A 27,656-nucleotide genomic window follows, 5' to 3' on the forward strand; every position below is an offset into this window, starting at 1 on the left:
ATTTTCATTTGTTTTTTTTTCTTAAAAAAAGAAAGATATTATGACATGTATGTGACGTATGTCACGGAAGCCTAGTTTTATATATATATATATATATATATATATTTATTGTTATGTTATTTATAAATTTTAAATGATCTCAATGTACGTAATATGGTTAGTCAGTTAGTGTAGAAATGAGATAAGTCTCTGTTTAGCTTGAAATTCTCTTCAATTACCACGTAATTTACGTGATAAACGTAAAAGAATGGTAATAAAAATGAGAAATAGCCGGAGCATTATAGTCATAGATGTGGCAGCGGCGGATATTTTCAGAACTCCTAGTACTAAAGTCGTATGTTGTGGCCATAAGATGGTGGTGTGGGCGTGCGATGTGTGCCGGACGGAAAGCGATAGGGTCGCAAAATTTGTCGGAGGCGAAGCCAAACAGTTTCCATACGGAGCGCAGTAAAGTGTAACTATCGTCGAAACCTGTTGTTGTTAACGCCTTGTTAAACAAAAGAAAAAGAAGACTATTTCATTTTTGTTTTCCAAAACCAAAAGCAAAGTTTAATAAGGAAAAGTCACAGATTCTTCGTTGGTCCTTGGGCGGCCCCTACTAAAACCCCAATCTTGCTTTAATTTACGGTTTCTGCCAACACCGAAAGAAAAGAGTTTTTTCTTTGAAGGTGAAGACAGGGAAAATTTTTTTTTTAAAAAAAAAAAAAAAAAAAAGTTGGAACACAAAAGTAAAACATAGTTGCGGAGAGGCTGACTTGTGCGGTTTTAGGTTCCTAGATCGGTTCAGTTGGTCTTCGATCGAAGGGTCTTGGGTTTGGCTGAGCGTCAGTCCTGGATTTTTTAGATTCGGATGATTACTGGTTTTTGGGTTCAGAATTTGTATCCGTTTTTTATTTTTACTTTTTTTGTTCAGTTTCAAATCTGAAAACTTCAGATCTGAGTTGAAGTAAAGGCCTGGTTTTTGGGTGTTGTTAGATTCCGGCGGAGTACATGGGGCTGCACTTGACAATTCCGTGAAGGTATGTATTTGACTATAAGTTTATATCTATTTATGTATTTCTATTATTTGTTGCATCTCTAATGGTTAGGTTTTGCTATATATTCGCATCGCCTATAATATATACTCTTCAAGGACTTAAATCTTTGTGTGACCATGTTAATTGCCGTGAAATGGAAATGTGAAGTCGAAAAGCTTTGGTCTTTGTTATCTCCGTTGGATATTTTCCGTCGGTTTTTGATATTTTTATTTTCCTTTTTTTGGGGGTATGGGCTTGGATTGCCTTGACAAGAACAAAATACTTGTAGCTGGAGTATCGGAAGTCTTATCTGTTATGCCACTCTTTCCCTTTATGCAGATATATCTGAGGTCTGTGGAGGGATTCTTGAGACGACAAGAGAGAAATGGAGGAGGCAGGTACACAGGTGGCTCCTCCCATATTCATCCACCAGCAGACACTGTCGAGTCGGTTTTCGATGGCCAAGAAGCGTGATCTGCCTAACTTTCAGGGACAGGCGCAGCGGTTGATGACACCAACCCCCGGCCTTCAGTACCCTGTAATGGACACCTGGAACCATAAGGGTTGGGATTGGGACAACGTCAGATTCGTCGCCAAACCAGTCGACCTGATGTTGGGTACTCCAGCAACGGTAGCAGCGGAGCAGAATAGGAAAGAGAACCATATGGGTGTGTCTGGGTACGACGAAGAGGACGACAGGCTTCGGCTCAATCTTGGGGGCGGCTTGAAGTCTGTGGAGGAGCTGGAGCCGGAGCCGGAGCCGGAGCCGGAGCAACCGTCGAGGCCCAGCAAAAGGGTCAGGTCCGGATCTCCCGGTGGTGGCAACTATCCCATGTGCCAGGTAGATAACTGCAAGGAGGATCTGTCGAATGCAAAAGACTATCACCGCAGACACAAAGTGTGCGAGCTTCACAGCAAATCTAGTAAAGCCCTTGTCGCCAACCAGATGCAGAGGTTTTGCCAGCAGTGCAGCAGGTTGCCCTTAGTTTTTCTGTTTGTGTCCTAGAACTCTTTTGGGCTTTTTTTGAATTTGTTACAACATTACTCATCAATATCTTGGTTGGCCTTTTGCCAGGTTTCATCCCCTTTCGGAGTTTGATGAGGGTAAGAGGAGTTGCAGGCGTAGACTTGCGGGGCATAACCGCCGAAGAAGAAAAGCCCAACCGGAGGATGTTACCTCACGGCTTTTACTCACTGGAAACCGGGATAACACTGCTGCCACTGCAAATTTGGATATCGTCAATTTGTTGACTGCTATAGCTCGTACACAAGGTAAACGAGACTGGCTAAAGTGTAAGTTTGGCTTTGCTCTTGCACACTTGACATTTTGCTAATTTTATCATTTATTCAAAATCATAGGAAAAAATGAGGACAAAAATATCAATTGCTCGTCAGTACCGGAAAAAGAGCAGCTCATTCAGATTCTTAGTAAGATAAACTCACTACCTTTGCCGGTGGACCTTGCCGAGAAGTTGCCCAATTTAGGAGGAGGTTTGAATAGGAAAGTCCCAGATCATACTTCTTCGGAACAACAAATCAAATTGAATGGAAACACGCCTTCTCCTTCAACAGTGGACTTGCTTGCTGTTCTTTCATCTACTCTAGCTACATCTACTCCTGATGCTCTCACAATACTATCTCAAAAGAGCAGCCAGAGCAGTGACAGTGAGAAAACTAAGGTGACCTGCCCTGACCAAGTTTCTGGTCCCAATTTGCATAGGAGACCTCCCGTAGAGTTTCCATCAATTGGAGGTGAGAGAAGTAGTAGCAGTTACCAGTCTCCTATGGAAGATTCTGATTGCCAGGTTCTAGAAACCCATGTTAAGTTACCCTTACAGCTATTTGGCTCCTCTCCTGGGGATGACAGCCCTCCAAATCTGGCATCTTCAAGGAAGTATTTCTCATCTGACAGCAGTAATCCGGTTGAAGAGAGGTCTCCTTCGTCTTCTCTACCTGCTGTTCAAAAGCTGTTCCCGACACAGAGCAAAACAGAACCTATGAAGCCTGAAAAAATGTCAATCAGTAGAGAGTTTAATGCAAATGTCTTAGCTAGCAGAACCCATGATTGTAACAGGCCTTTTGATCTTTTCAGAGGATCAAATACAGGAGCTGAACCTGGTTCGTTTCAAAGTTTTCCCTATCAAGCTGGGTATACTTCTTCTGGATCTGATCATTCACCTTCTAGTCTGAATTCTGATGCGCAGGTAGCTTGGCACTGCATGCTATTCTTTTTTGTTCTTTTTTTTGGGGGGGGTTGTATTCTGAAATTTTATATGGGAATAGACTAATTGTGTGGTTCCTCCCAACAGGATCGCACTGGTCGAATAATTTTTAAACTATTTGACAAGGATCCCAGTCATTTTCCAGGGACGCTGCGGACACAGGTAAAGAATTTATGGTTTATCTTTTCACCTTTTTATTTTGTTATTTTGAGTGGCATGGAGATCTAATGATATTTTTGGCAACTTTTAATAGGCTAAATGACTTTTCTTGTTTAGATATACAGTTGGCTTGCGAACCGTCCATCAGAAATGGAGAGCTACATTAGACCTGGTTGTGTGGTTCTATCAGTTTATGTGTCCATGTCATCTGCTGCCTGGGAACAAGTGAGTAAACTGCTGTAATGCAGGTTAGCAGCGTTTATCTAGCCACTGTGCTGACCACTTGCAGGGTGTATGTGTTCTTTGCAGCTTGAACAAAACCTTCTTGAGCGGATCAATGGTTTGGTTCAATCTCCAGATTCTGATTTTTGGCGAAGTGGGAGGTTTCTAGTTCACACAGGCAAGCAATTAGCTTCACATAAAGATGGTGAGTACTAATAGAGTTCATGGGTTAAATTCTTTCTAAGTTATAGACTGTTTATATTTTTTCAATAAGTGTGTATACTTATTGTGTACTTAAAGGCGCCTTTACGCTTTAAATGATACTTTCCGATTACGTAATAAAAAAAAACCTTTTCGATAAATGTTTACTTTCTTGTGCTGTGATGTTATACAATCCAGATATTTTATCAGAAGAAAAGGATTTTATTCCATACACATCAACATAAAAGAGAAGATGGTTTTACTTTTGGATGGCTCATAGTAGAAAATTTGTATTATTTCTCTTTGATTATAACTTCTTGATCTTTATATTGTTCTTCAGGAAAGATCCGTCTATGCAAATCCTGGAGTTCATGGAGTTCCCCAGAGTTGATTTTGGTGTCCCCTTTTGCCGTCGTGGGTGGACAAGAAACATCTTTTCTATTGAAGGGTAGAAATCTGTCTATTCCTGGCACCAGGTAAGTACAATGTGCTTGTTATGTGAAGAAATGTTCTGTTAATTTTGACTCTGTTTTCAGGAATGTTTGTTTACAAATTGTGCAGGATTCATTGCACTCATATGGGTGGTTACACATCAAAGGAAATTACGGGATCTAGCTATCAAGGAACCACAAATGATGAGATAAACTTGGTCAGTTATAAAATTCACACTGCATCATCTCCTGGGGTTGGTCGCTGTTTCATTGAGGTAGAGCTTTGGGAAATTCTTCTGTTTAATTATGTTAGTCTGCTGATTTTCTGAATAGAATCCTTTTAAAATCTGTGTTGTAGTTGACCTTTACCAATATCATGAACAGGTAGAAAATGGTTTCAAGGGCAACAGTTTCCCTGTGATAATAGCTGATTCTACCATTTGTAAAGAATTGAGGCTCCTTGAGTGTGAGTTTGACTTGGAGGCAAAACAAAATGATGTCGTTTCAGAAGAGAACAATAATGATTTTGATCGGCCAAGGTCAACGGAGGAAGTTCTGCACTTCTTGAATGAACTTGGATGGCTATTCCAAAGGAAAGGGAACTCTTCCATGCTTGGGGGTCTGGATTATTCACTTAGCCGGCTCAGATTTTTACTCACATTCTCTGTTGAAAGGGACTGTTGTGTTTTGGTCAAAACACTCCTAGACATAATGGTTGAAAGCAACTTGGATGGGGATGAGCTGTCAAGGGAGTCATTGGAGACACTATCTGAGATTCAGCTATTGAACAGGGCAGTAAAAAGGAGGTGCAGGAAGATGATTGATGTGCTTATCAATTATTCTGTTATTTGCGGGAATGATGCCTCCAGGAAATATATTTTTCCACCAAATTTTGTGGGACCTGGTGGTATTACACCTCTACATTTGGCTGCTTGTATGTCAGGTTCGGATGATATGGTAGATGCTTTGACAAGTGATCCACAGGAGGTATTTTTCCTCTTCTACTACTACCACTATTATTGTTATTATTGTTGTCGTTGTTCTTGGTATTGTTTTTGTTACTTCTACCACAACTCTTTAACTTTCTTCTCTTTCGGGCTTTTAGCTCTTAAAAAATGAGTTACAATATGATTTTGGTGCCTGAATTGTGTCAAAATATAATTTCGTCTTTTTAACTATAGATTGTTTCAATTAGTTCCTGAAATTTCTAAAAATGTCTCAATGGTACTTTCCTATGTTCACGATAATTGTTCATGATGCGGGTCATGTTAGATCACACCAATTTCAAAGACAGAAACACAGGAATCCGATATTTATTAAATAAATAAATAAAGGTAAAAATGAATAAAAAGTATTGTTGTTCATAACGTATGTATAACTTTTTTTCACTGTCATTATTTTCTGAGATCAACATGTGACTTAACGTGTCATGTCTGAATTATAACGATGTGTGCCGAAAACATCTATGACATCAGCAATTGTCATCGTATGGTAACATTGAATCAGGATTTCATTGAAATGTTTTTAAAACTTTGAAGGACTAAACTGAAATAGTAGTTCAGGCCTTCAGGGACGCAATTCAGGGAGCAAAATCATACTTCGAACCAAAGAAAAGAAAAGAAAGTAATGCATGTATTGGATGTACATTTTGTCTTCTGAACTCCTATGAACCCTATTTTCTTTCCCTGTCTTGTAGATTGGATTGAACTACTGGACGTCCCTTTTGGATACAAATGGGCAGTCACCTTATGCTTATGCTATGATGAGGAGGAATTACTCTTACAACAAGCTGGTGGCTCGTAAACGCTCTGACAGAAAGAATGGTCAAGTTTCAGTGACGATAAGTAATGAGATAGGGCAACCACAGTTGACAATGGAGCAAGAGAGTAGGATAAGCACCCAATTAAAACAAGGGTCCAGATCTTGTGTTAGGTGTGCGGCCGTGGCAACAAAGTACAACATGAGGGTTCCAGGATCACAGGGATTGCTTCGGCGCCCCTTCATTCACTCAATGCTTGCCATTGCTGCTGTCTGCGTTTGTGTCTGCCTATTCTTGCGAGGGGCCCCAGACATTGGCTCAGTTGCCCCCTTTGAGTGGGAGAATTTGCAATATGGCACGTGTTAAAAGGGAAAATAATTTTGAAGAAGGAAGTGGATTCCTATATCTTCTTTTTGTCTTGATTATGTTGATTTTGGAAGGGAAAAACTATCTACAGATTACTAAATGGAAATGGGACCTAGGGGTGGACAGGAGCTGCATGGGCAGACCTGGGAAGCAAGGAAAGCACAGCAGGTTCAGGTATGCCATGGTTCTAATGCTTGCGTATTTCTTCCTAACAAGTCTAAGATTTGGGATGTCATAGATTGTGGACTTACTTTTAGCTGAAGTTGTGCTGGAAAATAGGTAATTTTTTTTTTTTTTTTTTTTTTTTTTTTAAAAAAAAAAAAACTTTGGAATTTAGAGATCTTCAGCTCTCTAAATATGGCAAGGTGTTGCACATCCAGATGGAGGTAGAAAGAGGAGTTGAGAGAATGTGAGCATGCATGTATAGTGTTATTAGAGGTTTAATTTGGTTATATTATGTGGTTTATTTCCCTCCCTTTTTTATTCCTTTACAAGTGATGGAATCATAATTGTAGGTTTTACCATGTACATTTTGTCACTAAGGTGATCAGTTGGGTCAATCACACAAGTGACAATATCATATGATTGAATACTGAAATATTTGTTCTAGTATATTTTAAATAAGAAGCATGTGGGTGTAGCTCTAATTTGCCTCGGACTTTGTTGCTACCTACGTAATGAGAGGCGAGCATGTGTAAACGTAGAGCATTATGTGAACTTGCTTGCTCAATACGTAGACTCGAAGTTTTTGAGGTTCAGTGGGGACCATATTGATCGTCGCCCCTGGCGCTGGGGTTCAACTATGGGCGTGAGACACCATGGATGCATCTATCTTTTTTTTCTTCTTATTTGGGAAGAACATATTAGAGAGAGAGAGAGAGAGCTTCTGTCGGATTGTGTCACTTTCCTCTCAACCTGAAAAGAAGCAGGATCTATAACCTCTTCTTGTAGCCTATTTTGCAGAAAAGAGATTAAAATGGATGGATATTAGAGAATTCTAGGCCTTTGCAAATCGCAGTTTGAGGGATAAATTTGTTGACATGGAGATAGACTCTTTTTTTTTTTTTTTTTTATCCCCCTTGGGGATAGACTCTTTATTCCTTCAAAACTAACACTAACATAGATGTACTAAAAGATATATAAGATAAAAAGAAGATAAAGAAAAGGTAATTCCTAGCTCGTTTCACTTTGCCACGGTGTGGTGTGTGCCCCGTTCAAACTCTTATTAGAGTAACGTCTTCTAGCACGGCTACATTATGAGGATAGGAAAAATGATGTTTGTACCCACATTGTATACATACTTACAATGGGCGTAGGATTTATGCATGTGAGACTCATTGTGAATCGTTATCATTTTCGAATGCGATAGGAAGGTGCACAGATTTATGCATGTGAGACTTATTGTGTCACAATGCACAATTAATGTGTGCATAAATAACACAAATTGTGAATCGTTATCATTTTCGAATGCGAGCGGAAGAGGATTGTTAAAGCGGACCAGACCCCTCAGAGTGTGATTCTTATGCTACTGCATCTTGTTCATTCTTGCAATTATGTGATTTTATTGGTGCGTAGCCCCAAATGCAATTGCCCAATTGTGATAAACTCCATAATAAGAGGAGTCGCGGTTTTTTCAATCTTTTATTTTCAGGTTTTCTTAGTTTTCTTGTTATCAAACTTAATTAACCAAGTGCCAACCATAATTGCAACCTACTAATTAATCTTCGTGCTACCACACTTCAGTTTGGGATCTTAGAGCAGATTTTGTACAGGAATGCACCATTTATTTCATACGCCTTTTGAAATAAAATGGAAAAAGAACAAATAGTTTTGTCACGTGGGTTAGACAACTTAACCACGCGTAGAGGTTTTGAGTACAGTTTGTCCAATTTCACGTAAAATATTTTCTACGAAAGTGATTTCTTTATTACCTTTCCCACACAACTCAGGCACAATAGGTGGGACCTAGACATGTGGGTTTTACGTGTATGGATCCCACTCAATGTGTTTAAGAATTGTAAAAAAATAATTATTTTATTTTTCATGTTGGACTTCACAAAGATAGTTCAAGTCCAAAGACGTGATAACCTGATTCAAATGCATATATATATATATATATATATATATATAGGAAAGCAAAAATTGAAAGAACATCTTCCAAGGGTTTTATGCATAATCTGATTGGAATGTAAAGGGTAATATTAGGAAACCAACATCTTCCTGAATCATGTCCGTCTACAAGTCTACAACCGTCTACTATTTATTGAAATATTTTTCTTAAATATATTTGCCAATCAAACATTTTAGCTTAACTTCACACCCTACCTAGAACGGCCATATCAAATATGTAAAAGACACCCCATCAGCTATACACAGCTATACAAATATCAAACAATCAGAGAAACACCACACACGGATCACTGGATCCATCTCAGATATCAGCAACTTAATTACACAACTTAATTAATTACACATATATATAAAAGCCAATTCCAAGAACAACCCTAATATACGTAATTTACTGGATTCTTCTAGATGTGGTGCCCTTTCCTTTGCCAACATTTTGAACCAAGCCTTCCCCAAAACCTTCTGCAAGACCCTCAAGTAGTCCTCCAAGGATTTTGACGACAACTTCAGATGCAAAATGCCAACGTGAACCCCCTTGCGTGCTTGGCTTTTCGAGGCCCTTGATGCCATTGGCATAGAGCCCATTAACCATATCCTTGGCACAAACCGCATGGAGACGGTATTCACAAACACAGCAATGGTATACTCGCCCTGACCTCCTCCTTATCTTGCACTCACCACACACAAAAACACCAGGGTCGCCGTTTGATGTCGTATTTGAAGCAGGTAAAAGTCGAAGGGTATGTGGGTGGCACGGGAAGTTAACTTCTGTGGATAGCATAGCGCAGCAAGGGTGCATCTGGAAACCACATGCACTGCATCGGAAAGCATACCCTTTGGTGGTATTGCCACAAACATCACACTTGGATTTTGAACCTCCACCTTTTACTATATATATAATCAAAATTAACCACAAAAACAAAACAAAATCAAGTTAGTATTATTATTGTACTGTTCACATCAATCGTGGTATGGCCAAATTAAATTATTAATTATTAGTGATCACCTGGTTTAGAATAGAAAACGAGTTGGTGTTGGGAGTGGAAAGGGTGGCCCTTAAAAGCAGGAGGAGCGAGGGCACAAAACTGATGTAGCTGAAAATCGCATTGTTGGCAGCTGAACCTCAAGCCTGCACCAAATTCCTTGCAGCCCATGCAGTTAAAGTGGTCGGGCAGGTTTAGTTGCGACAGAGGATGTTGTGGGTGACTGAAATGAATCATCTCTTCCCCCAAGATAAGTTGAGGGGACGTGGGAAACTGGATGAGAGGAGGAGAGTACTTTTTTGGGCCAACAAATGATGTGGTTTGAGGAGCGGTGGGGAAATCCTTTGAAGCAGACCTCTGTAGGTTAAATGATCTTGTCTGCTTCATGCTCCTATATATATATTGCTCTTAAGGGTTTTGTTTACTGGATAGATCTCCTATATACGACCTACACCTCCCTCGATAATTTGGATGTGAAAACTACGAAACAGATGGCTATCTTTTATACTAGAAAGCGAGATACTGTTTGCTCCAGCAACAAAAAGTTGACACTATTTAGCAGCCCATGTGGAAAGAAGATGCCACTAATTAAGGACACCTTCAATAAATTGTATATTTGCATGTGCAATAGTATCTGTGCATGCAGCTCACCATTCATGGCCTACCCAAAATAGTAAGAAAAAAAAAAAATATTCATCCGAATCGCCACTTTGATTAAAGAATTGGCTAGCTCCTAGCTAGTTACTATATAGTCTTAGCAAATTGTTGAGCACTATCTCAACAATGCATAATAATAATAAAACAAAAAAAAAACTTTTTATTAATTAATAATGAGAGAATAATTTATTATGTTTTTCGTGTGGTATTTTTTTTGTATGAATTATCATTACTTTTTAAACAAATTCAACATTTTTTATTAAAAAAAAAAATGAGTGTCAAAATTTTTATACAAAAATGGAAACTTCCTTACCTTTCACCCTTTTGACCAAGCAACTCCATGGATGACTCTTTAACTAAGGAAATAATATTTTAAATGAAATAGTTCTTTAACTAAAATTTGTGGAAACCAATGTAAACGCTCTAAATATTGCTACCTGTAGGAAACAAAAATAAAAGTTTAACACAAGGGCAAAGTTCTGTGTTTCATGCATGTGAAAGAGACCCATTTTTTTTTTCTTTTTTATTTGTTGTAATTAGTTTTTTTTTTCTAATTATTTGTTGTAATTAGTTAATTTATGTTTTAGACTTCTATTGGCATGAGGTTCTTACTGCTGACCCGATGAGTAGCTTAGATGAACCCATAAGAAAGATGTGTACAATGGACAAAGAAAATTATAAATTTTTTTTAAAAAAAAAAACAAAAAGAGTTGTTATAATTAATTTGAGGAGTGTCTCTTCGGAAGCCAGCATGAGAATATAAACATGGCCCCAAAACAACGTAGATTCTGATAGAAAGATAATTCCGGAAGTAAACACAATATATAACTTGGTGCACACTCAAGGAGGAAATTGGTAGATACCCTTGCACCCCAAGTCAAGGTTTTTCTTTTAGCTTTAATTATATATATATGTTCAATGGCATGCATGCATGTGATGATTTGATCAAAATAACAAGCCTTCCCCCACTAATTTCTTCACCTTTAATTTAGTCGATCTCAAATATTCGATTTAAAGTGAAATCGAAGAAAGGAAAATATTGCAGCCTTTTCTTTTCCAATATGCAAACTGAAGTCGCCCAGATTCATGAAAGATGGGGATGTGCACCCATATCCCCCCCCCCCCCCCCCCTTTCTTATTTTCTGTGTGTTGAGTTGTAGGGCATTTTATCGCATATTTTAATAGATGCCTTTCTTAATCACTTTGACTTATTTGTGTCACCGATGCTCAATTATTAGTTTGCGTTTTACAGGTGATTCCCCATTTTCTGTACTTCCTTTATACCCTAGCTAGCTCAATGTACACCAAGAAATACACAAACGAAACTACAAAGGAAAAGAGACAGATTCTCTTGTACACCTTTTTGACATTAAACGCGTTATAACTTTTTCAAACACTGTTTTAGATGGCCATTCTCTCATATTATGGGCACTTTCATCGTAACAACTGGACTTGAATCATGTATCATACTCTAGGTATTGCATTAGTGTTGTCAATATATAGCTTTTTTTATATTATCTGTAGGTTGGGAGCTAGATTTGACCCATTTAATTAAATGAATTAGGTTAAGGTTAACTTATATGATTTTATATCTATGCTTCGATACTACTCGAATCCGACATGCAAATACGAATTGCCACCCCTATATTGCAACCACCGACAATTGGAAACAGTCATCTAAGCTGCCCTCTTCTTCTTCTTTTTTCCTGTATATATTGTTGTGATGATCTGGCCATTCATCCAAATCCACCACAACACTTGCGTATAATTACTTCTACGAAACCCTCGACTTCTCTTCAAATATTCTTTCTCCACTTTACTCATTGAGTCGTTTTCAAGAATACAAGCTTTATTACTTTAATATTATTTTCGTTTCTTTATAATCTTACAAGAATATCATATATACACGATTTGCTAATTGATCGAAGGGTTTTTTTTTTTTTTTCTTTCTAAAGATGATATCATGTCAACCAACAAATACATGGTAATGTCTTTTAAATTTGGTGGGTTTGATTTCAGCACCCAAAAGTAGAGGACTTGGCCTCTCTTTCTCATGATTTTCGTAGTTATATTTTGAAGTCTGTGGGCATTATTATTAAGGATATTCAAAGCTGATTATCAGAATTTGAGTGCCAAGGGTTTGAGCTGCCTCATTCAGGATGCTTAAAGCAAGAAGCCCTATAGGGTGCTGGTAAAGGCCCAACAGGCCTAGCCGATTGCACCATGACAAGACGTCGCAAAAGAAAAGGGTACCCTTTTTTCAAACTTGTTAATGTTGCTCTCATGAGGCAGATGCTCTTTTCGTGGACTAAGCCCATTACAGCAAATGCATTTGGGTTCACTTGGGGATGCCTCCACGACTTACGTTATATACCACATACTTATTCTACTTTTGTTGGATATAAAGATACGATTCTGCCACACCCAATCTTACATGGCGCCCCCTTCCTTTTTTTTTTTTTTTTTTTTTTTTTTTTTTTTTTTTTGTAATCTCAAAACGCGTTGGATATATATATATACACGAGAAATTATTGTTGTATAATTCTAATAATTTTTTTTTTCAAATTAATTATTAGATCTGTTTTTCTACATGTGGGTTTTAAATATTCAATAGTTTATCTTAAAAAAAATTGTTAAAATTGTACAATAGTTATACGAAAGTTGTAAACGTATCATATCTCATTTTTTTTTAATAATGACATATTCAAAGATTACCATTCCCTTCCATTGTAATGCTCATTATGTATTAATAATAATAATAATCAAAGCCTTCTTGCTATTCCCATAGTATTACACCATATACAATTTCTTAAAATTAAAATGCCTCAATCATTTTAATTTTAAAACAATTGTTGGAATTTAAGAAATTGCATATGATGTAATACTCTATAATTTTAAGAAGGCTCTTTTATTTTTTATCTTTTATATATATATATATATATATAAAATTAAAATTCAAAAAAAAAGCACAGTAAGAAGGCCCGTAAAGACAGTTTTCTCATCCACCGACAGATGTAGGCACTAGGCAGAGGACCAAACACAAAGACTAGGCCGACACAAAAAATACAATTATTGAAAGAAGAGGACTTGTGGCTTACCACCTCCAGCTTCTGCATCGCTGTGGCAATGTCCCACACAAACTTCCACTTTCTTTTCTTTTCCTTTTTTTTTTTTTGTAAAAAAACTTTTTTTTGTGCCCAGCAAATATTTTTCTTTTAAGAAATGTTATATATTATATTATCATTTCACTTCATCTAATTGGATTGATTTGATAATGTCCACCAGCGCTTTAATATTTATTTTTTAACAATATTCAATGGACATGGTACATCAATCCAATAAAATGAAGTATAATGATAATGTTAAAAACCATATCTTTATATTATTGGGTTGATGGATAATGTTTATTAGTCTTTGGACTAGTCATTGTGAAGAAAAAAAAAAAAAAAAAAAATCTTTAAACTATTCTCCTCTAATAAGAACTTTCTGTTCTATTAGTGTGCATAGAAAAAGGAAAATATTGATAGGACCCTCGTGTTATTCGCGTTTTTAATATTAAAGATATATAAGTTTTATTTTATTTTCCTCGTATTCTCTCTCTACCGACCTTCGAAACGCCTGATTGTGATGTTCCGGAAGCAACACATGTCACCGACTAACGTGGTACGAGAAAGCTTGGTTTCTTCGTTATATGTTTGCAACATTTTTCTTCAATTAAAGGGGCACCGTTCAAGCAATCACGTTATAAAATATCATTCTTGTGGGGTGAGGAAACAAGTGCATGATTTATGAAAGAAAACCTGGCAAGTGGCAAATGATTAAACGAAGATTAATTAATGGCTTTCTCATAATTATTGTGGTCAGAAAAACGTGTTTTAAAAATGAGCAAAAAAATCCTCCGAATTCAGTTTGACTTTGATCGCCACTTGGGCGAAGAAAGATTTATATATGTAGGGGAGGGGAAGATCTTTGAAAGTAACCACCATTGGCTTCACCTCTTCTTCACTAATTCCTTTCAATTTTGTTTGTTTGTTAAAAGCATAACAAACGTCGTCTTAAATAATTAATTAATTAATTAATTTTTTTTTTTTTTTTGTTTAAATGGTTAACATGTAAAATATCGACTTTTTATATTTACTGTATGTATGTATGTATATATGAATTGCTAGATAGACGTTGAGGATAGTGCATGTTCTTATTAATTCTCACCTGTCAATGAAATTACCGTTGGAAACTCCTACTTTCGAGTAAACGGACACTATTATTATCCCAACCCAGGTCCCAATCATTGTATTGCCCTTCTTTTGTCATCAATCATCATATTACGTACCAACAACGCGGATAGGTTGGATGGCCATTTTTTTTCATTTCAAATGAATTAATGTAGAGAATTTCTTGTATTCTTCTTGTTTAATTTTAAATTTTAAATAATGCAATATTAATTATTTATACTATTAAATGAAATAAAATAAAAACAAAACAAAAAAAATATAAATTATAAAAACGAATCCTATCAGCTTCACCAAAATATTTCGCTGCCCTCGTCCCTATAGCATCGTATCGCATCACATCACATATCATTAAAAAGAAAAAAAGAAAAAGAAAAAGAAAAAGAAAAGAATCACCTCCAACCTCGGAAGAACCGTTGGAAGTGTCGGTTTAGTAATTAAGGGATGATCGAAACCCGTTTTAAGAAAGCCCATCAACTTCAAACGTGGAAACGGGAAGAGATGCCAAGTAATAAGAAGGCCAATTGCACCCGAAAAAAAAGAAAAAAGAAAAAAGAAAAAAAAGTAGGTCCTTTAGTTTACGACATGGGCAATAGGTTCCTGCGTAGGGGAGCCTGACTCCCCTTGGACTCTTTTTCTTTCTCGTTAATCGCAATCATCAAAATACCACCATCGAGGCGAGAGACCGACAGGAGGAAGAGAACAGACCCCCACCCCCTCCCACTCACCCAAAATGAGGAAGGACGGTCCACCGCCTTCCGTCGCCAAAATGCTGAGCTGCTTCGAGACCAAGACTTTAGTCGTCACGTTCCTTGCTCTGGGGCTTGTCATGCTCATGTGGAATCTCCCTCCCTACTACCAAAACCTCCTCTCCACCGGTCGCTCCTCCTGCTCCGCCGCCTCCTCCGCCGCCGCTCTTTCTATTACCAATGCATCCTTTTCTAACTACTCCTCCAGCCAAGTTGCTGAAAAGAAGTACTCGGCCCCCAAAACTATTCCCATTCCTGACCCCAATTATCGAGTTTTCCGGCCCGTCGGCAACGCCGCCGCTCTGTTCGTCCTCATGGGCGCCTACCGCGGCGGGCCCCGTACCTTCGCTGTCGTGGGTCTTGCCTCCAAGCCCATTCACGTCTACGGTCGGCCCTGGTACAAATGCGAGTGGATCTCCAACAATGGGTCATCCATTCGGGCCATAGCCTATAAGATGCTTCCCGATTGGGGCTATGGACGCGTCTACACCGTCGTCGTTGTCAACTGCACCTTCCCCATCAACCCCAATCAGGATAACATAGGTGGGAAGCTTACTATCAATGCGTACTATGGTCAGTCCCCAAGGAAGTACGAGAAATTCACAGCCTTGGAGGAAGCACCGGGCTCTTACAACGAGTCCAAGTACCACCCGCCTTACCAGTACGAGTATCTGTACTGTGGGTCATCTTTGTACGGGAATCTGAGCGGCGCTAGGATCAGGGAATGGATGGCTTACCACGCCTGGTTCTTCGGACCCAAGTCGCACTTCGTCTTTCACGACGCGGGTGGGGTGTCGGCCGAGGTGAGGGCGGCGCTGGAGCCGTGGGTGAGAGCTGGGAGGGCCACTGTGCAGGACATAAAGGGTCAGGCGGAGTTCGATGGGTATTACTATAACCAGTTCTTGGTAGTGAATGACTGTCTGCATCGCTACCGACAGTCTGCCAATTGGACCTTTTACTTCGATGTGGATGAGTATATCTATCTTCCCGACGGAAATACGCTGGAATCTGTGCTCAATGAGTTCTCCGATTATACTCAGTTCACTATTGAGCAGAATCCCATGTCCAGTGTACTCTGCTTGAACGATTCTACCCATGATTATTCTAGGTACTTTCTTCTTTAATTCTTTCTTCTCCCACAAGAATTACACACCAAAGAAAATATTCTTTTTCTTTTTTCTTTTTTCTTTTTTTTTTTTTCCCAACAGAATGTTGGGATCTAAGATTCGTAATTCTATGAGATGAAACAGAATTCCATTAGTAAGTACCAGTACTAGTTTTGGTTTTGGGAAAGTTGGGGAACTTGTCGTAAAACAGGGGAATGTTACATTGTTTGATTCCTAATATATAGTCCAATTTCTCTTTTCCGTTTGTAGAGAACATAGCAAATATATGCACACCAATTACTTGGAACAGTTTTTTTTCGTATTTAATTAATTAATTTATTTATTTTTTTGCGGCGTGACATAAAATTCAGGCAATGGGGATTCGAGAAGCTACTCTTCAGGGACTCAAGAACCGGAATCCGGCGGGATCGGAAGTACGCCATTCAGGCTAAGAACGCCTATGCGACCGGCGTGCACATGTCGGAGAATGTCGTTGGGAAGACATTACACAAGACAGAAACGAAGATCCGATATTATCACTACCACAACTCCATATCGGTGCTAGGCGAACCGTGCAGGGAATTCCTCCCAGTTTCGGCCAAGAACAACGTGACCTGGTACGACAAGCTCCCCTTCGTCTATGATGACAACATGAAGCTGCTGGCCAACACCATCAAGGAATTCGAGCTCAAAACCATCGGAAATGTACAGCTCTAAGATTAGCTAGGAGCGCCTTTTAGTGGTGCCCAAAATGATTTTTATTGTGACCATTGCACCAAAATCCACATGTGGGCAAGCAAATGTTACTGCAGATATGTGATGATGGCTTGCTACTCACGCATGGCGTGCATTGTCATCATTGATTGATTGATTCTTGGCTCATAAATTAAATTAGGTTGCACAAAGTCTACTCCTCTTTCCTGGCTGGGGATCCGTCTGACCCACCCACCACCCATGGGCATGAGCGGTGGGAAACTGTTGCAAAAGAAAAGGGAGGAATTGGACCCAACAAAGCTTTCATTTGTCTATATAAAAGAAAAAAAAAAAAAAAAAAAGTGAGTGAATTGAGTGTTCTTATTTGTTCCCTTGATCTCTTTTTTTTTTTTTTTTTTTTTTTTTTTTTTTTTTTTCTTTTTCTATATTATTAATTCCCAGTTTATATTCTTGGTGAAATTTGTGTAAAGATGTTTAATGGCCCTTTTTCTCTCCTTTTTATGGGGGAGGTTAATTTCCTTTCTCTTTCAAGCAAGAACAGTGCCATGTGATTCGGTGGACATAGATAGATAATAGAGTAAATTTCTTAGACATGGTGGTGTTGAATGAATGATTAAGACACTTTCCCTTTTTTCCTTTTGATGATTGATTCCCTTGCTAAAGAGATTGGATTATTGAAGTGGTAGCCGGTTGCTAACAAAAAGGCCAAAGACTGAAAGATCGAAAGATATTGCAGAGAGATTAGCAAATGGTATTGCAGAAAGTGATGTAAAGATATAATATATTCCATACTAGATCCTCATATAGGTTACAAGTTCTGCATGTTCTGATTATTAATTATTGGTAATGAGAAACCTTGCATTATTTGATATTCTTGCCATGAATGGGGTGACACACTGCCGTCGGCCGAGGAGGTTCTGCCGTTCTGGTGTGGTAGACATTTTGGTGTTAGGTAAGAAACTTCCAAGAGCGTACCAATAATTCAACAAAAAACAACACCCAATAATTGTTCTTGTCTTTATTGAGGACACTTGGGTTGGATTCTGCAAGCTCTATTTATGGTTTCTGGTTATACCCGAACACCAATCACATCATATAATCATCCTATTTATTTAAAACTTAAAAGGAGCTGTGCGTAAGATGTTCATTCTCTTTGTACACTCTTTTTTGTATATATATATATATATATATATATATATATATATATTTAAAAAAAAAATTATCATTAAATATGTTAAATTTAATTGTGGTTCCATATATTTCAATAGTCAATTTACACCTTTTTGGTACGGAAATGTGCAATAGAATAAAACTATTTTTTTTTTTATGAAAAAATTGTATTAAAAGTCTATGTAGTTGATCTAAGTTACAAATTACTCATTCTCGTATCAAAATTAATTCAGAAATCTCTGTAATTAGTATAATTTACAAATCGCTCTCTAAAGTCAAATTCTGTTAAAAATTTTGACAGATTCCGTTAGGCGTCACGTCAGCACCAATAATATAGCAACACGTGTCACTCTTAATAAAAAAAAAAATCTTAAAAAAATTATTTTAAAAAAAAAAATGGAAAAGGGTAAGGGGTGGCATGAGGGAACCGGCAATCACCCCTTTCCCTTTTCCATTTTTTTTTTAAATAATTTTTTAAGATTTATTTATTTATATTTTTAATATGAGAAATGCTAGAGGTACTAAATTTTTAACTAAAAAATGAGGACTAAAATGATGTAGAGTTTATTCAATGATACCCGTAGTATTTTTTTTTATTAATTGTTTTAATAATCTCTAATGAATAAACTCCACATCAGTTAGTAAAGCTCATTTTGTAAAAGTTTAAGTATATGTAGCATTTCTCTTTTAATACATTTATATTTTTTGTATTAAGAGTAATACGTGTTGTCATATTATTGGTGCTGACATAGTGCCTAACAGAATCTGTCTAAATTTTAAACGAAATTTGACTCCTATGAGCGATTTGTAAATTAGGCCAACGAAAGGACCAATAATATACTTTTCCCTATTTTTTTTTTAATCTAAAAGTCGATATTGTCCCGATTAAGGGGGATTCTACCCATGGTAATTGCTATCACTAAATTCTGGTTACAAGATTCATTATATTACCCTAATATACAAAATGCGAAGAAGAACCATTATTTTATGTGAGCTCTTCAAAATTTATTTCACTTGGATGTGCATCAACAATCTATTTTACTCGTTAATCTTCTGTTTTAAGTGGAAAAGGTATTATTTGTTAGCAGTACATTAATAATCACCCGTGGGAGCGTACGTAGTGCGATGCACATGCGTAAGAGATGCTAGTCCAAATTAACACTTTAAAAATGCAAAAAAAAAAAGAGAATTAAGAGAAAGGAAATTGCAGTACCTACATCTACATGCATGGTTACCTAGGGGGCTCAGCTAGGGGCCATTCGATAAGACCCAGTTGACGGTGGTCCTGTTGGACCTAGGCCACAGCGGAGCCTAGCCCCTTATCAATCATTTATAATTTGGATCCGTCAGGTCTCGCGAGGCCGACGGGATCCGACCCTTATTTAACCCACTTCATAGCAATAAGCCCACAATGGGCAACAAAGCAGACCACCTCCTCGCCTCGATAGGCCACGTACATTCCCTCAAGCGGAAAACAGAAAAGTCGGTGTTCCATTTGCTCGGGCCCAACAGTTTTTTGGAGGCCCAATAATCGTTAAACCAACTTCGTTTTAAATGACGGACTTTGGAAGACCAGAAGTCAATGGAGTGGTGTTGTGGTAACTATCGTTTCGTTGCTGGGCTCTCTTTTTTTTCTTTTTTTCTCTTTTCATAAAAAAAGAGGAATTTGATCTCTTCAGAATCTGCTTAGTGGAGCGAAGGATGTATGATTAATGGAATCGGGTTTCAACGTGATGGGGTTGAAACGAAACGGATGGCTTGCAGGGCAGCCTGGGTTGGTTGTGTGAAGTGTGAACGATTGATTTTTAGTCAAAAGATTGGAGAAGCCAAAACTATTTGAGTCTGTCCAGCGTAGAACGAGGCCGAACTTTTGATTCCATTCAAACTTCTCAATCTCCAATTTCAGATTCTAGTGTACGATGCTCGTGCCTGAACCGGCATTGAGGCCTGACGGCTGACGTGAAGGTGTTTCTCGATCAACTAGAAGAACACAAAAGCACAAAGGCAAATTAAGGCAACGGGGTTCACACTGGCATTAACAACTGAAGCAAAACATGCATGATGGAAATTGATGATTTAGCATTTAATTACAGGATGCTTTCGTACTTGGACTAATAAACGAGCAGGAGCTGCTTTTGTGTCCAAGAAACTTGATCGTGTTATGTCTAATATGGCTTGGCTGCAAAGGTATGGCAATACTTCAGTAGAGTTTTTGGAAGCAGGGGTTTCGGATAACTCCCCAGCTTCAGTGTCCATTGAGAAGCCTGTTAGTTTTGGACCAAAACCCTTTAAAAATTTTCAACTTTTGGGCAGATCATAAGCTGTTTCTGGATTGGGTTGAAGAGGGTTGGTGTACATACGTTAGTGGCTACTCTATGTTCAAACTGTATACTAAGCTGAATGCTGTTAAGAAAGTGCTGAAAGTTAAAAATCTGGAATTCTTCGGAGGGTTGGGGCAGAGAGTTCTTCAAGCTAGACAAGATTTAGAAGCTGCCCAAGCTAAATTCATTGCTTCTCACGGCAATGAGGAGTGCCAAAGGAGAGAGAGGGAATGCTTGCATACGTATATCTCTATCTCAGCTGCGGAGGAAAACTTTTTGAAACAAAATTCTAGAAACATGTGGCTCAATTTGGGTCATGGCAACAACTCCTTTTTCCACAATTCTGTTAACGCTACAAATTCATCTAATCTCATTAAGATCTTGAAGGAAGAGGAGGGCAATAGAGTGGAAGATCCTCTTAAAATCAAGGAGCTTGCTGTTGGTTTTTACCAAAGTCTTCTTGGATCCACGGCTCATGAGTTTGATCACCAGAAGGCTGCCCGAGTTTCTCTTTCAGTTAAAAAGAGATTTTCTCCCAATTGTGTTTCTCATATGGAAGCTGCAGTACTGACTGAAGATGAGATTAGGAAGGTGATTTTTGCTATGAACAAGCTTAAGGCCCCTGGACCGGATGGTTTCTCTGCAGGGTTCTATCAAAGAGCTTGGCCTATTGTGGGGAAAGAAGTCACTGATGCTGTTCTGGAATTTTTTTCAGACAGGCCGGATTCTTAAAAGGGTGAATGCCACTATCATCACTTTAGTTCCAAAGAAGAAGAATCTGGATACCATGGGAGATTATAGGCCTATCTCTTGCTACAACATCATTTATAAAACCATCACCAAGATTCTAGCTAATAGACTACTTCTGGGACTTGATAACATTATAAGTTCCAATCAAGGAGCTTTTATTCCGAAAAGAAGTATTTCAGAAAACATACTACTTGCTCAAGAATTAGTGTGTAATTATCACAAGAAGAAAGGTAGTCCTCGATGTACTTTGAAGGTGGATTTGATGAAAGCATATGATTCTATTAGTTGGGAGTTTATTCTCCATTGTCTGCTTTGCTTTGGAGCTCCTCTTCAATTTGTGGCTTGGACTAGGGAATGCATCACTAGTCCGAGCTACTCTATAGCGCTTAATGGCACCCTTGTTGGATATTTTAAGGGTAGGAAGGGATTAAAGCAAGGAGACCCAATTTCTCCTTATCTTTTTGTTATAGCCATGGAGGTTTTGTCGCTTATTCTAGAGGAGATTACTAGAATCAGCCCGTAGACTCATGGTTGGTCAAGAATTTATCTTTTGCAGGCCGGTTGCAACTTATCAATTTAGTTCTTTGCAGCCTGCAAGTCTACTGGTCTAGGATTTTTATTCTTCCTAAGAAAGTTATTCACCTGTTGGAGCAGAAATTCAATAGGTTTCTTTGGAATGGTACATATGTAAACGCTAAGGCAAAAGTTTCCTAGGACAAAGTTTGTGTGCCTAAACAGGAGGGAGGTTTAGGTATCAAAAAATTGGAGGTTTGGAACCAAGCATCAATGTTGATTCGCATTTGGAATTTGTTTGCTAGGGCTGGTTCTCTTTGTGTGGCTTGGGTGGAAGAAGTGTGGTTGAAGGGGAAAAGCCTTTGGCAATTAACTATTCCCCATTCTTGCTCTTGGAGCTGGAGGAAGATCCTGAAACTAAGGCCTATAGCTAAAATATTTCTCAGTTATAAGGTTGGAGATGGTAGGAAGATTTTCATCTGGCATGATAATTGGCACCCGGAGGCATATCTTCTAGATAAATATGGGTACAGAACAATTTATGATGCAGGGTATGCTATTGGGCCTAAATTGTTTTCTATCATTAGGCATGGTGAGTGGTATTGTCCAAATGCTTGTTCTGAGAGTTTGGTTGAGATTCAAAGTTGATTACCTGAAGTTACTATAGGAACAGAAGATGTTCCTGTTTGGAATTCCAGTTGTGGTTCCCTCTAGCTATCCCGAGACATTCCTTTATTCTCTGGTTGGCTTTAAGGGATGCATTAAATACCAAAGAGAAGCTATGTTTGTGGGGATTTAATTGTTCTAGTGTCTATCTATTCTGCCATGCCCGACAGGAAAGCAAAGAACATTTGCTCTTTAGTTGCAGTTTTAGTAGGAGAATCTGGCGTGTTCTTTTGGCTGATTGCTTAGTTGTTAATCCTCCTGTGGATTGGGACAGTGTTGTGTGGTGGTTTCAAGAGAAAGCGTGTTGAAAAAGTTTGAAATCCTATCTTTGCAAACTTTGTTTTGGGGCGGCAGTTTATAATATGTGGAAACAAATGAATGATCTCCTTCATGGAAACATTCCTAGATCTTAAGAATCCATACTCAGATTAAGTGGCTAGTGAGAGCTAGAATTCTGGTTAAAGGATATGCAAAGCTGGTTGGGAGTAACCTTGGGCTTGTCCATGGGTGGAATCTGCATAATTTGATCCGAGAAAGGCTGGTGTAGTTGCAGTCTCTTTTTTTTCTTTTGTAGAATATGGTCTTTTAGTTGTTTTACTTGTTTAGCAAGTTGGTGTTGTTTGTCTCTTCTCGGGGGGTATGCCCTTGTTTTGAGTTAGCTCCAGGCTTAGAGTGTTACTATTTTGCTGTTGTTCTTTCTGTAGTTTGTTCTGCTTCTGCAGAATTCTGTTTTGTTGCTTTCTAGCTGTTTTAGCAGGTTGGTTTGAGTGGTGCCTGTTTGGGGAATCAAGTTTTAACTGGAATGTAATGGTGGTGATTGGTGAACGAGCTGCCTTTCAGCACATCAAAATGGGCATATAATATGAGAACAAAAAATACCAACCAACTTAACTTCATGCATTAATGCAATATATTTACGGTCTATAACGCCACAAATTTCAGATACCTGGATGCAGAATGGCTTCTCATATAAATCCCTTGTATTCAGTTGTTTCAATTTATTTTTTTTTTTTTTGGTACTGTATTCAATTAGTTTAAAATAAAAGGCAAAAAGAATTTTTTTTTTGTTTTTTTTTTTACATTAATGTAATATTTCATAATTAGTGAAATGATTTAAGTGTGTATGATTGACAAGTCAATCAGTAACTAATTAAATTCAAAATTTTGCTCAATCATTTATCTAAGGGAACAGCTTCAATAAGGCAGTGGAAAAAACCACGAGGTTTTTGCCCTCCAATGAAAGATTGACACCTCAACATTAAACAAGAAAAGTAAATATTAGTAAAACACTGGATCTAAACCCTCAATTTCACTCTTTTAGTCTTTAAAAAAAAAAAAAAAAAAAAACCATCACAGCTAAAAAGTCGCCACCGCTACCCCATGTTGGAATTGAGGTGGTTGCCATCGAGCTGCGCTGCCACTTCACAGTGGCTGGGGTGGCTTTCGGGCCAACCCTAGATCCATCTAGGGGTGGCCGCGCGGCCGCCCTCGCGGCCACCTTCGACCACTGGGTGTTGCTTTGTGGCTACCCCTGGTCTGTGTGGAGGTCGCGCGGCCACCCCTCAAGTCTGGGGATGGTGATTTCGACGAAATCTGAAAACGAGAGTAGTGATTCCAACGACGTCTATATGTTTCCGGCAAAATCTAGAAATTTCCTAACGGCTGGCGGCGACGTCCGGCATGGAGCAGTGGCGGCGGTGATGACGGCGTCTGCATGGGCGGTGGTTGGGAGTATTTTTATTTGTTTATTTGTTTTTATTTTTCAGACTAAAAAAAGTATAAAAAGATATTAAATTCAGTGTTTTGCAAATAATTATTTTTCTTGTTATAGGCTGACGTGTCAATTTCTTATTGATAAGTATAAAACCCTTATTTTCTGTCCTGACAGTATAGAAGAGGCTCTCTTTATCTATTTATGAGCTGTCACGATAATTTATAAAGAATTTATAATAAAAGTTGCTTGTCCTAAATTTTTGCTTATTTTGGAAAGAAGTTAACTAGGTTTCTGCTTTGACGAAGGGTTTTTATTATTCTGGAAATTTTTCTCTTTTGGTAGGTCGGTTCAGTTGCCACATGTCAGATAAGTACATCATAGTCCACTTAGGAAAAAAAAAAAAAAGCAGATTATAGTCCAAATAATGTCATCACCGATTTTATTTCTTTTTTAATTTTTCGCGAGTTTTTCTTGGTCACTATCTTTTTCCTAGGGAGGTGGGTTGGCTTGTAGTGTTTTATTTTATTTATTTATTTATTAACCAAAACATGCTTTTTCTCTTGGGCGATTTACTCGAGAAGTTTCAGGACCAAGACCAACCCTGTAGTGGTGCATAATTATCTGATGGAGTTTCGTATAAAGACAAAATTAAAATTAGAAGCAAAATAGATAAATTGGAAAAATCAAAAGGCTAATATACATTGTTATATCACTCGATAAAATATTTATAATTAATCCTAATCAAAACCCTAATCTGGTTCAGATGGTTGACTTGCCACTTGGGAAACAACAGAGATGAGGTTTAAGAAGAGCATGGAGCTTCCTTATACAGAAGGAAACCTGTGCACGATACACACACGTGTGGCTTAAGGCGGCGTTTACATTAGTTTAGAAGGACCCACTTTGACAGGCGTGAAAGAAGAGTCAATCTCAATCGATGACTTAGAAAGAAAAAAAAAAAAAAAAAAAAAAAGAATCTCAATCGACGGTTCAGCAACAGAGCTTACACAGATAAGGTGTCCGCACAGTAGGAAAGAGCGAAAAAGGGATTTCATCGGACGGTAACAAAGAATGTAGAATCTCGTCATTGCTGTCTCCACTGAAACCCGTCGATAAAATTCGGCAGCCTTCGTCGTATGTGGGCAAGTTTCTTTATTTCTATTTTTATTATATTATGTTTTCTTTTATTATATTTTATGTAGATTTATATTTATATATTTTGTTTTTTGTGACCGCCTTAAAAAATGAAAGGTATTTCTGCATCCTTGGGAGCTTTTCTCTTCCTAGCTAGTCCCTTCCCCTGCCTCTCATCAGAAACACTCTCCTTTACCCTAACAAGCTTCGGCGGCGATTTCTTTTCAGTCGTCTTCCCCAAAAGATTCTGAGGTTGAGTCTCGGTTAATGATTCTTTATCTCTGATTTTCGATATTTGTTCTTTCATACTGGTGGATTTACAGCTTTCTTTATTTGTTTGGCTGACTTACGTGTATGGTTTTTGTTTTCTTGTGTTTCCAGATTCAATCTTGGAAGGTTTTCATCTGTTCTTGTGGAACTGGACAGTCTGGCTATCGATAATCAACAGCAGCAGCAGAATAATATTGGGTTTGTCGAGGCCAATCACAAGAAAGTCATGGTATTTTTTCTCCCCCACTCTTTTTCTTTTTTCTTTTATTCACGCTTCATTGTTTATTTTCTGTTTGCATTCTTTTCCTAATCGATATACCATGTTGGATAATCAGGTGAGTCCGATAGGCCGAATGGGGAACGATGAATTGGGTCCCCCGTGGCTAAAGCCACTGCTGAGAGCTAGTTACTTTATCCCCTGCTCCATTCATGGCGATTCCAATAAAAGCGAATGCAATCTGTTCTGTTTGGACTGTATGGGACATGCTCTATGCTCCTACTGTTTGATCAATCACAAAGATCACAGCGTTGTGCAGGTTTTGAAATTTACATGTATTCTCTTGTTTCCCTCTTTGAATCTTTGTTATATGAGGAATGTGTTTGTAAAATTTTATTAGCTTGGGTGGCTGCAGATACGACGATCCTCGTACCACAACGTGGTCAGGGTTAACGAGATTCAGAAGTACCTCGACATTTCTTGTGTTCAGACATACATTATCAATAGCGCGAAGATTGTGTTCTTGAATGAGCGGCCACAGCCTAGGCCTGGAAAGGGGGTTACTAATACATGTGAGATTTGTTGCAGAAGCCTCCTTGATTCCTTCAGATTTTGCTCTTTGGGTTGCAAGGTGATTATCTTTGTCAATGTCACACTTTCATTTGTCTGCCTTATTTGACTTTGCTTCGTTGTTGCTAGTGCTTTTTCATTAACATAATTTTTAAATCTTATTTTCTACACTTTCATACTCACGTACAGTTTAGGAAGTGCCAATTTCTTGTTGATCGTGTATTGTCCTTCCCGTGATCTTTGGTTTGGTGGTTACTTTCGTGTTAGAAGTTTTCTTGCCGACTACTTTGAATAACATTTTCTTTGCTTACCCTGTTTTGTGGCCCGTTCTCTCACCTACTCTGTTTCTTTCTTGCTGCTTCTTCTTCTTCTTCCTCCGCTTTTGTGTTTTTCATGACTAAATTGCCCTTCCCATTGTGTCATTGTCAGCTAGGAGCTGTGAAGCGGGGTGACCCAGACCTGACGTTTACACTGAGAATGAAGCACAGCAGGGACGCGTTCCATGGTGGGTCGGAATCGGATGAGTCATCAACCCCTAAGAAGATTCGGAGGACGCAAATTTTCAACCGTATGATGATGGATAGCCCTGCAATTTCATCTGATGGCCACAACAATTACGGTGGAGAGAGGTCTGCCAGTTCCGGGGACGAGGCCACTACAAACATTTCACGGTTTTCACCCGCAACGCCTCCCATTTTCAACCACCACAATGCCAGGAGAAGAAAGGGTATACCCCATCGAGCCCCGTTTTGAGATTAATCAAATCATATATAGGGAGGAAATGAGGGTATATTCATACTTGTGAAGTTATAGCTAGCTATATGGTGAATTGAAGTGGGACTTTATAAAAACTAATCGATAAATGAAATAGAAAAAAAAGGAACAAAACTGTGGGGAAAGGAATTGCACAGACTTAGCTGTGTAAATATACTAGAAAGATAAATAGAGTGTGTTTTTACTAGGGTCCTTCATATATATTTGGTAATTACTCTTGGGATTTATGTCTAAGTTAGAAATTTTAGGATATAAATAATTGCCCATCCTTGTACAGATCATTACATATCTGGGCTTTTGGTTGTTGGAAAGATATCATAATGGAATGGCACCATGCTGTCATATGTACAGAGAATATATTTTGTGCATATATGTTCGTGTTTTTTTAAAAAAAATAAAAAATAAAAAAAATATATGTATATATATTAAGCTGTGTGTTTGATTCGTCCGTATGCGTTGAGAGGCATGTCTATGTTGAGTGTTTTTGGAACTAATATTAAAGAGTACATTAAAGTAACTGCACGAGTGGCTTTCTCTTTTTGTATTCTCTAAGCCTTTAATGTGGAGTTTGGTTGAGAGAGAGAGCATGAGCAAAAAAAAAATAAGTGGAACTATG

General features: G+C 38.2%; 5 protein-coding genes across 6 annotated transcripts; 4 read left to right on the top strand and 1 right to left on the bottom strand.

The window, feature by feature from the left end:
- The first annotated feature begins 539 nt into the window (after positions 1-539).
- LOC133872022 (squamosa promoter-binding-like protein 14) lies at positions 540-7,023 on the top strand. The gene is made up of 11 exons (XM_062309525.1): positions 540-1,019; positions 1,356-1,991; positions 2,092-2,288; positions 2,376-3,220; positions 3,326-3,400; positions 3,515-3,622; positions 3,707-3,824; positions 4,161-4,296; positions 4,382-4,526; positions 4,636-5,238; positions 5,948-7,023. Exons 2-11 carry the CDS (start codon positions 1,402-1,404, stop codon positions 6,374-6,376), a joined length of 3,246 nt encoding a protein of 1,081 aa, XP_062165509.1. The 5' UTR covers positions 540-1,019; positions 1,356-1,401; the 3' UTR covers positions 6,377-7,023.
- A 1,593-nt stretch (positions 7,024-8,616) lies between these two features.
- On the bottom strand, positions 8,617-9,961 carry LOC133870802 (protein VACUOLELESS GAMETOPHYTES). Its single transcript, XM_062308024.1, has 2 exons — positions 9,510-9,961; positions 8,617-9,391 (listed from the first exon to the last, which is right to left on the bottom strand). Exons 1-2 carry the CDS (start codon positions 9,871-9,873, stop codon positions 8,895-8,897), a joined length of 861 nt encoding a protein of 286 aa, XP_062164008.1. The 5' UTR covers positions 9,874-9,961; the 3' UTR covers positions 8,617-8,894.
- A 4,962-nt stretch (positions 9,962-14,923) lies between these two features.
- Positions 14,924-17,064, top strand: LOC133870042 (galactan beta-1,4-galactosyltransferase GALS1). The gene is made up of 2 exons (XM_062307076.1): positions 14,924-16,229; positions 16,599-17,064. Exons 1-2 carry the CDS (start codon positions 15,106-15,108, stop codon positions 16,942-16,944), a joined length of 1,470 nt encoding a protein of 489 aa, XP_062163060.1. The 5' UTR covers positions 14,924-15,105; the 3' UTR covers positions 16,945-17,064.
- Positions 17,065-17,787: 723 nt separating this feature from the next.
- On the top strand, positions 17,788-21,164 carry LOC133871724 (uncharacterized). The gene is made up of 3 exons (XM_062309138.1): positions 17,788-17,893; positions 20,205-20,377; positions 20,523-21,164. The coding sequence occupies exons 1-3, from the start codon at positions 17,788-17,790 to the stop codon at positions 21,162-21,164; spliced, it is 921 nt and encodes a 306-aa protein (XP_062165122.1).
- A 4,162-nt stretch (positions 21,165-25,326) lies between these two features.
- LOC133871192 (protein RGF1 INDUCIBLE TRANSCRIPTION FACTOR 1-like) lies at positions 25,327-27,408 on the top strand. Of its 2 annotated transcripts, none has more exons than XM_062308583.1 (5): positions 25,327-25,461; positions 25,591-25,708; positions 25,815-26,015; positions 26,097-26,327; positions 26,696-27,408. In XM_062308583.1, the coding sequence occupies exons 2-5, from the start codon at positions 25,706-25,708 to the stop codon at positions 27,017-27,019; spliced, it is 759 nt and encodes a 252-aa protein (XP_062164567.1). In that variant the 5' UTR covers positions 25,327-25,461; positions 25,591-25,705; the 3' UTR covers positions 27,020-27,408. The 2 variants fall into 2 exon arrangements, with proteins under 2 accessions (XP_062164567.1, XP_062164568.1); XM_062308584.1 differs by having other exon boundaries at positions 26,112-26,327.
- The last annotated feature ends 248 nt before the right edge of the window (positions 27,409-27,656 follow it).

This window comes from Alnus glutinosa, chromosome 6, assembly GCF_958979055.1.
Source record: "Alnus glutinosa chromosome 6, dhAlnGlut1.1, whole genome shotgun sequence".
Taxonomy (NCBI): domain Eukaryota; kingdom Viridiplantae; phylum Streptophyta; class Magnoliopsida; order Fagales; family Betulaceae; genus Alnus; species Alnus glutinosa.

Bases quoted from the DNA above. Each gene is read 5' to 3' on its own strand.
- LOC133872022 (XM_062309525.1), top strand. From the start codon at position 1,402: ATGGAGGAGGCAGGTACACAGGTGGCTCCTCCCATATTCATCCACCAG. The intron at 3,401-3,514 runs GTAAAGAATTTA...TTTCTTGTTTAG, and splicing joins CAGGGACGCTGCGGACACAG to ATATACAGTTGGCTTGCGAA. The intron at 3,623-3,706 runs GTGAGTAAACTG...TGTTCTTTGCAG, and splicing joins CATCTGCTGCCTGGGAACAA to CTTGAACAAAACCTTCTTGA.
- LOC133870802 (XM_062308024.1), bottom strand. From the start codon at position 9,873: ATGAAGCAGACAAGATCATTTAACCTACAGAGGTCTGCTTCAAAGGAT. The intron at 9,392-9,509 runs GTGATCACTAAT...TTATATATATAG, and splicing joins CGTTTTCTATTCTAAACCAG to TAAAAGGTGGAGGTTCAAAA.
- LOC133870042 (XM_062307076.1), top strand. From the start codon at position 15,106: ATGAGGAAGGACGGTCCACCGCCTTCCGTCGCCAAAATGCTGAGCTGC. The intron at 16,230-16,598 runs GTACTTTCTTCT...CATAAAATTCAG, and splicing joins TCTACCCATGATTATTCTAG to GCAATGGGGATTCGAGAAGC.
- LOC133871724 (XM_062309138.1), top strand. From the start codon at position 17,788: ATGAGAAACCTTGCATTATTTGATATTCTTGCCATGAATGGGGTGACA. The intron at 17,894-20,204 runs GTAAGAAACTTC...ATTTAATTACAG, and splicing joins GGTAGACATTTTGGTGTTAG to GATGCTTTCGTACTTGGACT. The intron at 20,378-20,522 runs GTTAGTTTTGGA...AATGCTGTTAAG, and splicing joins CAGTGTCCATTGAGAAGCCT to AAAGTGCTGAAAGTTAAAAA.
- LOC133871192 (XM_062308583.1), top strand. The intron at 26,016-26,096 runs GTTTTGAAATTT...AAATTTTATTAG, and splicing joins AAGATCACAGCGTTGTGCAG to CTTGGGTGGCTGCAGATACG. The intron at 26,328-26,695 runs GTGATTATCTTT...TGTCATTGTCAG, and splicing joins TTTGCTCTTTGGGTTGCAAG to CTAGGAGCTGTGAAGCGGGG.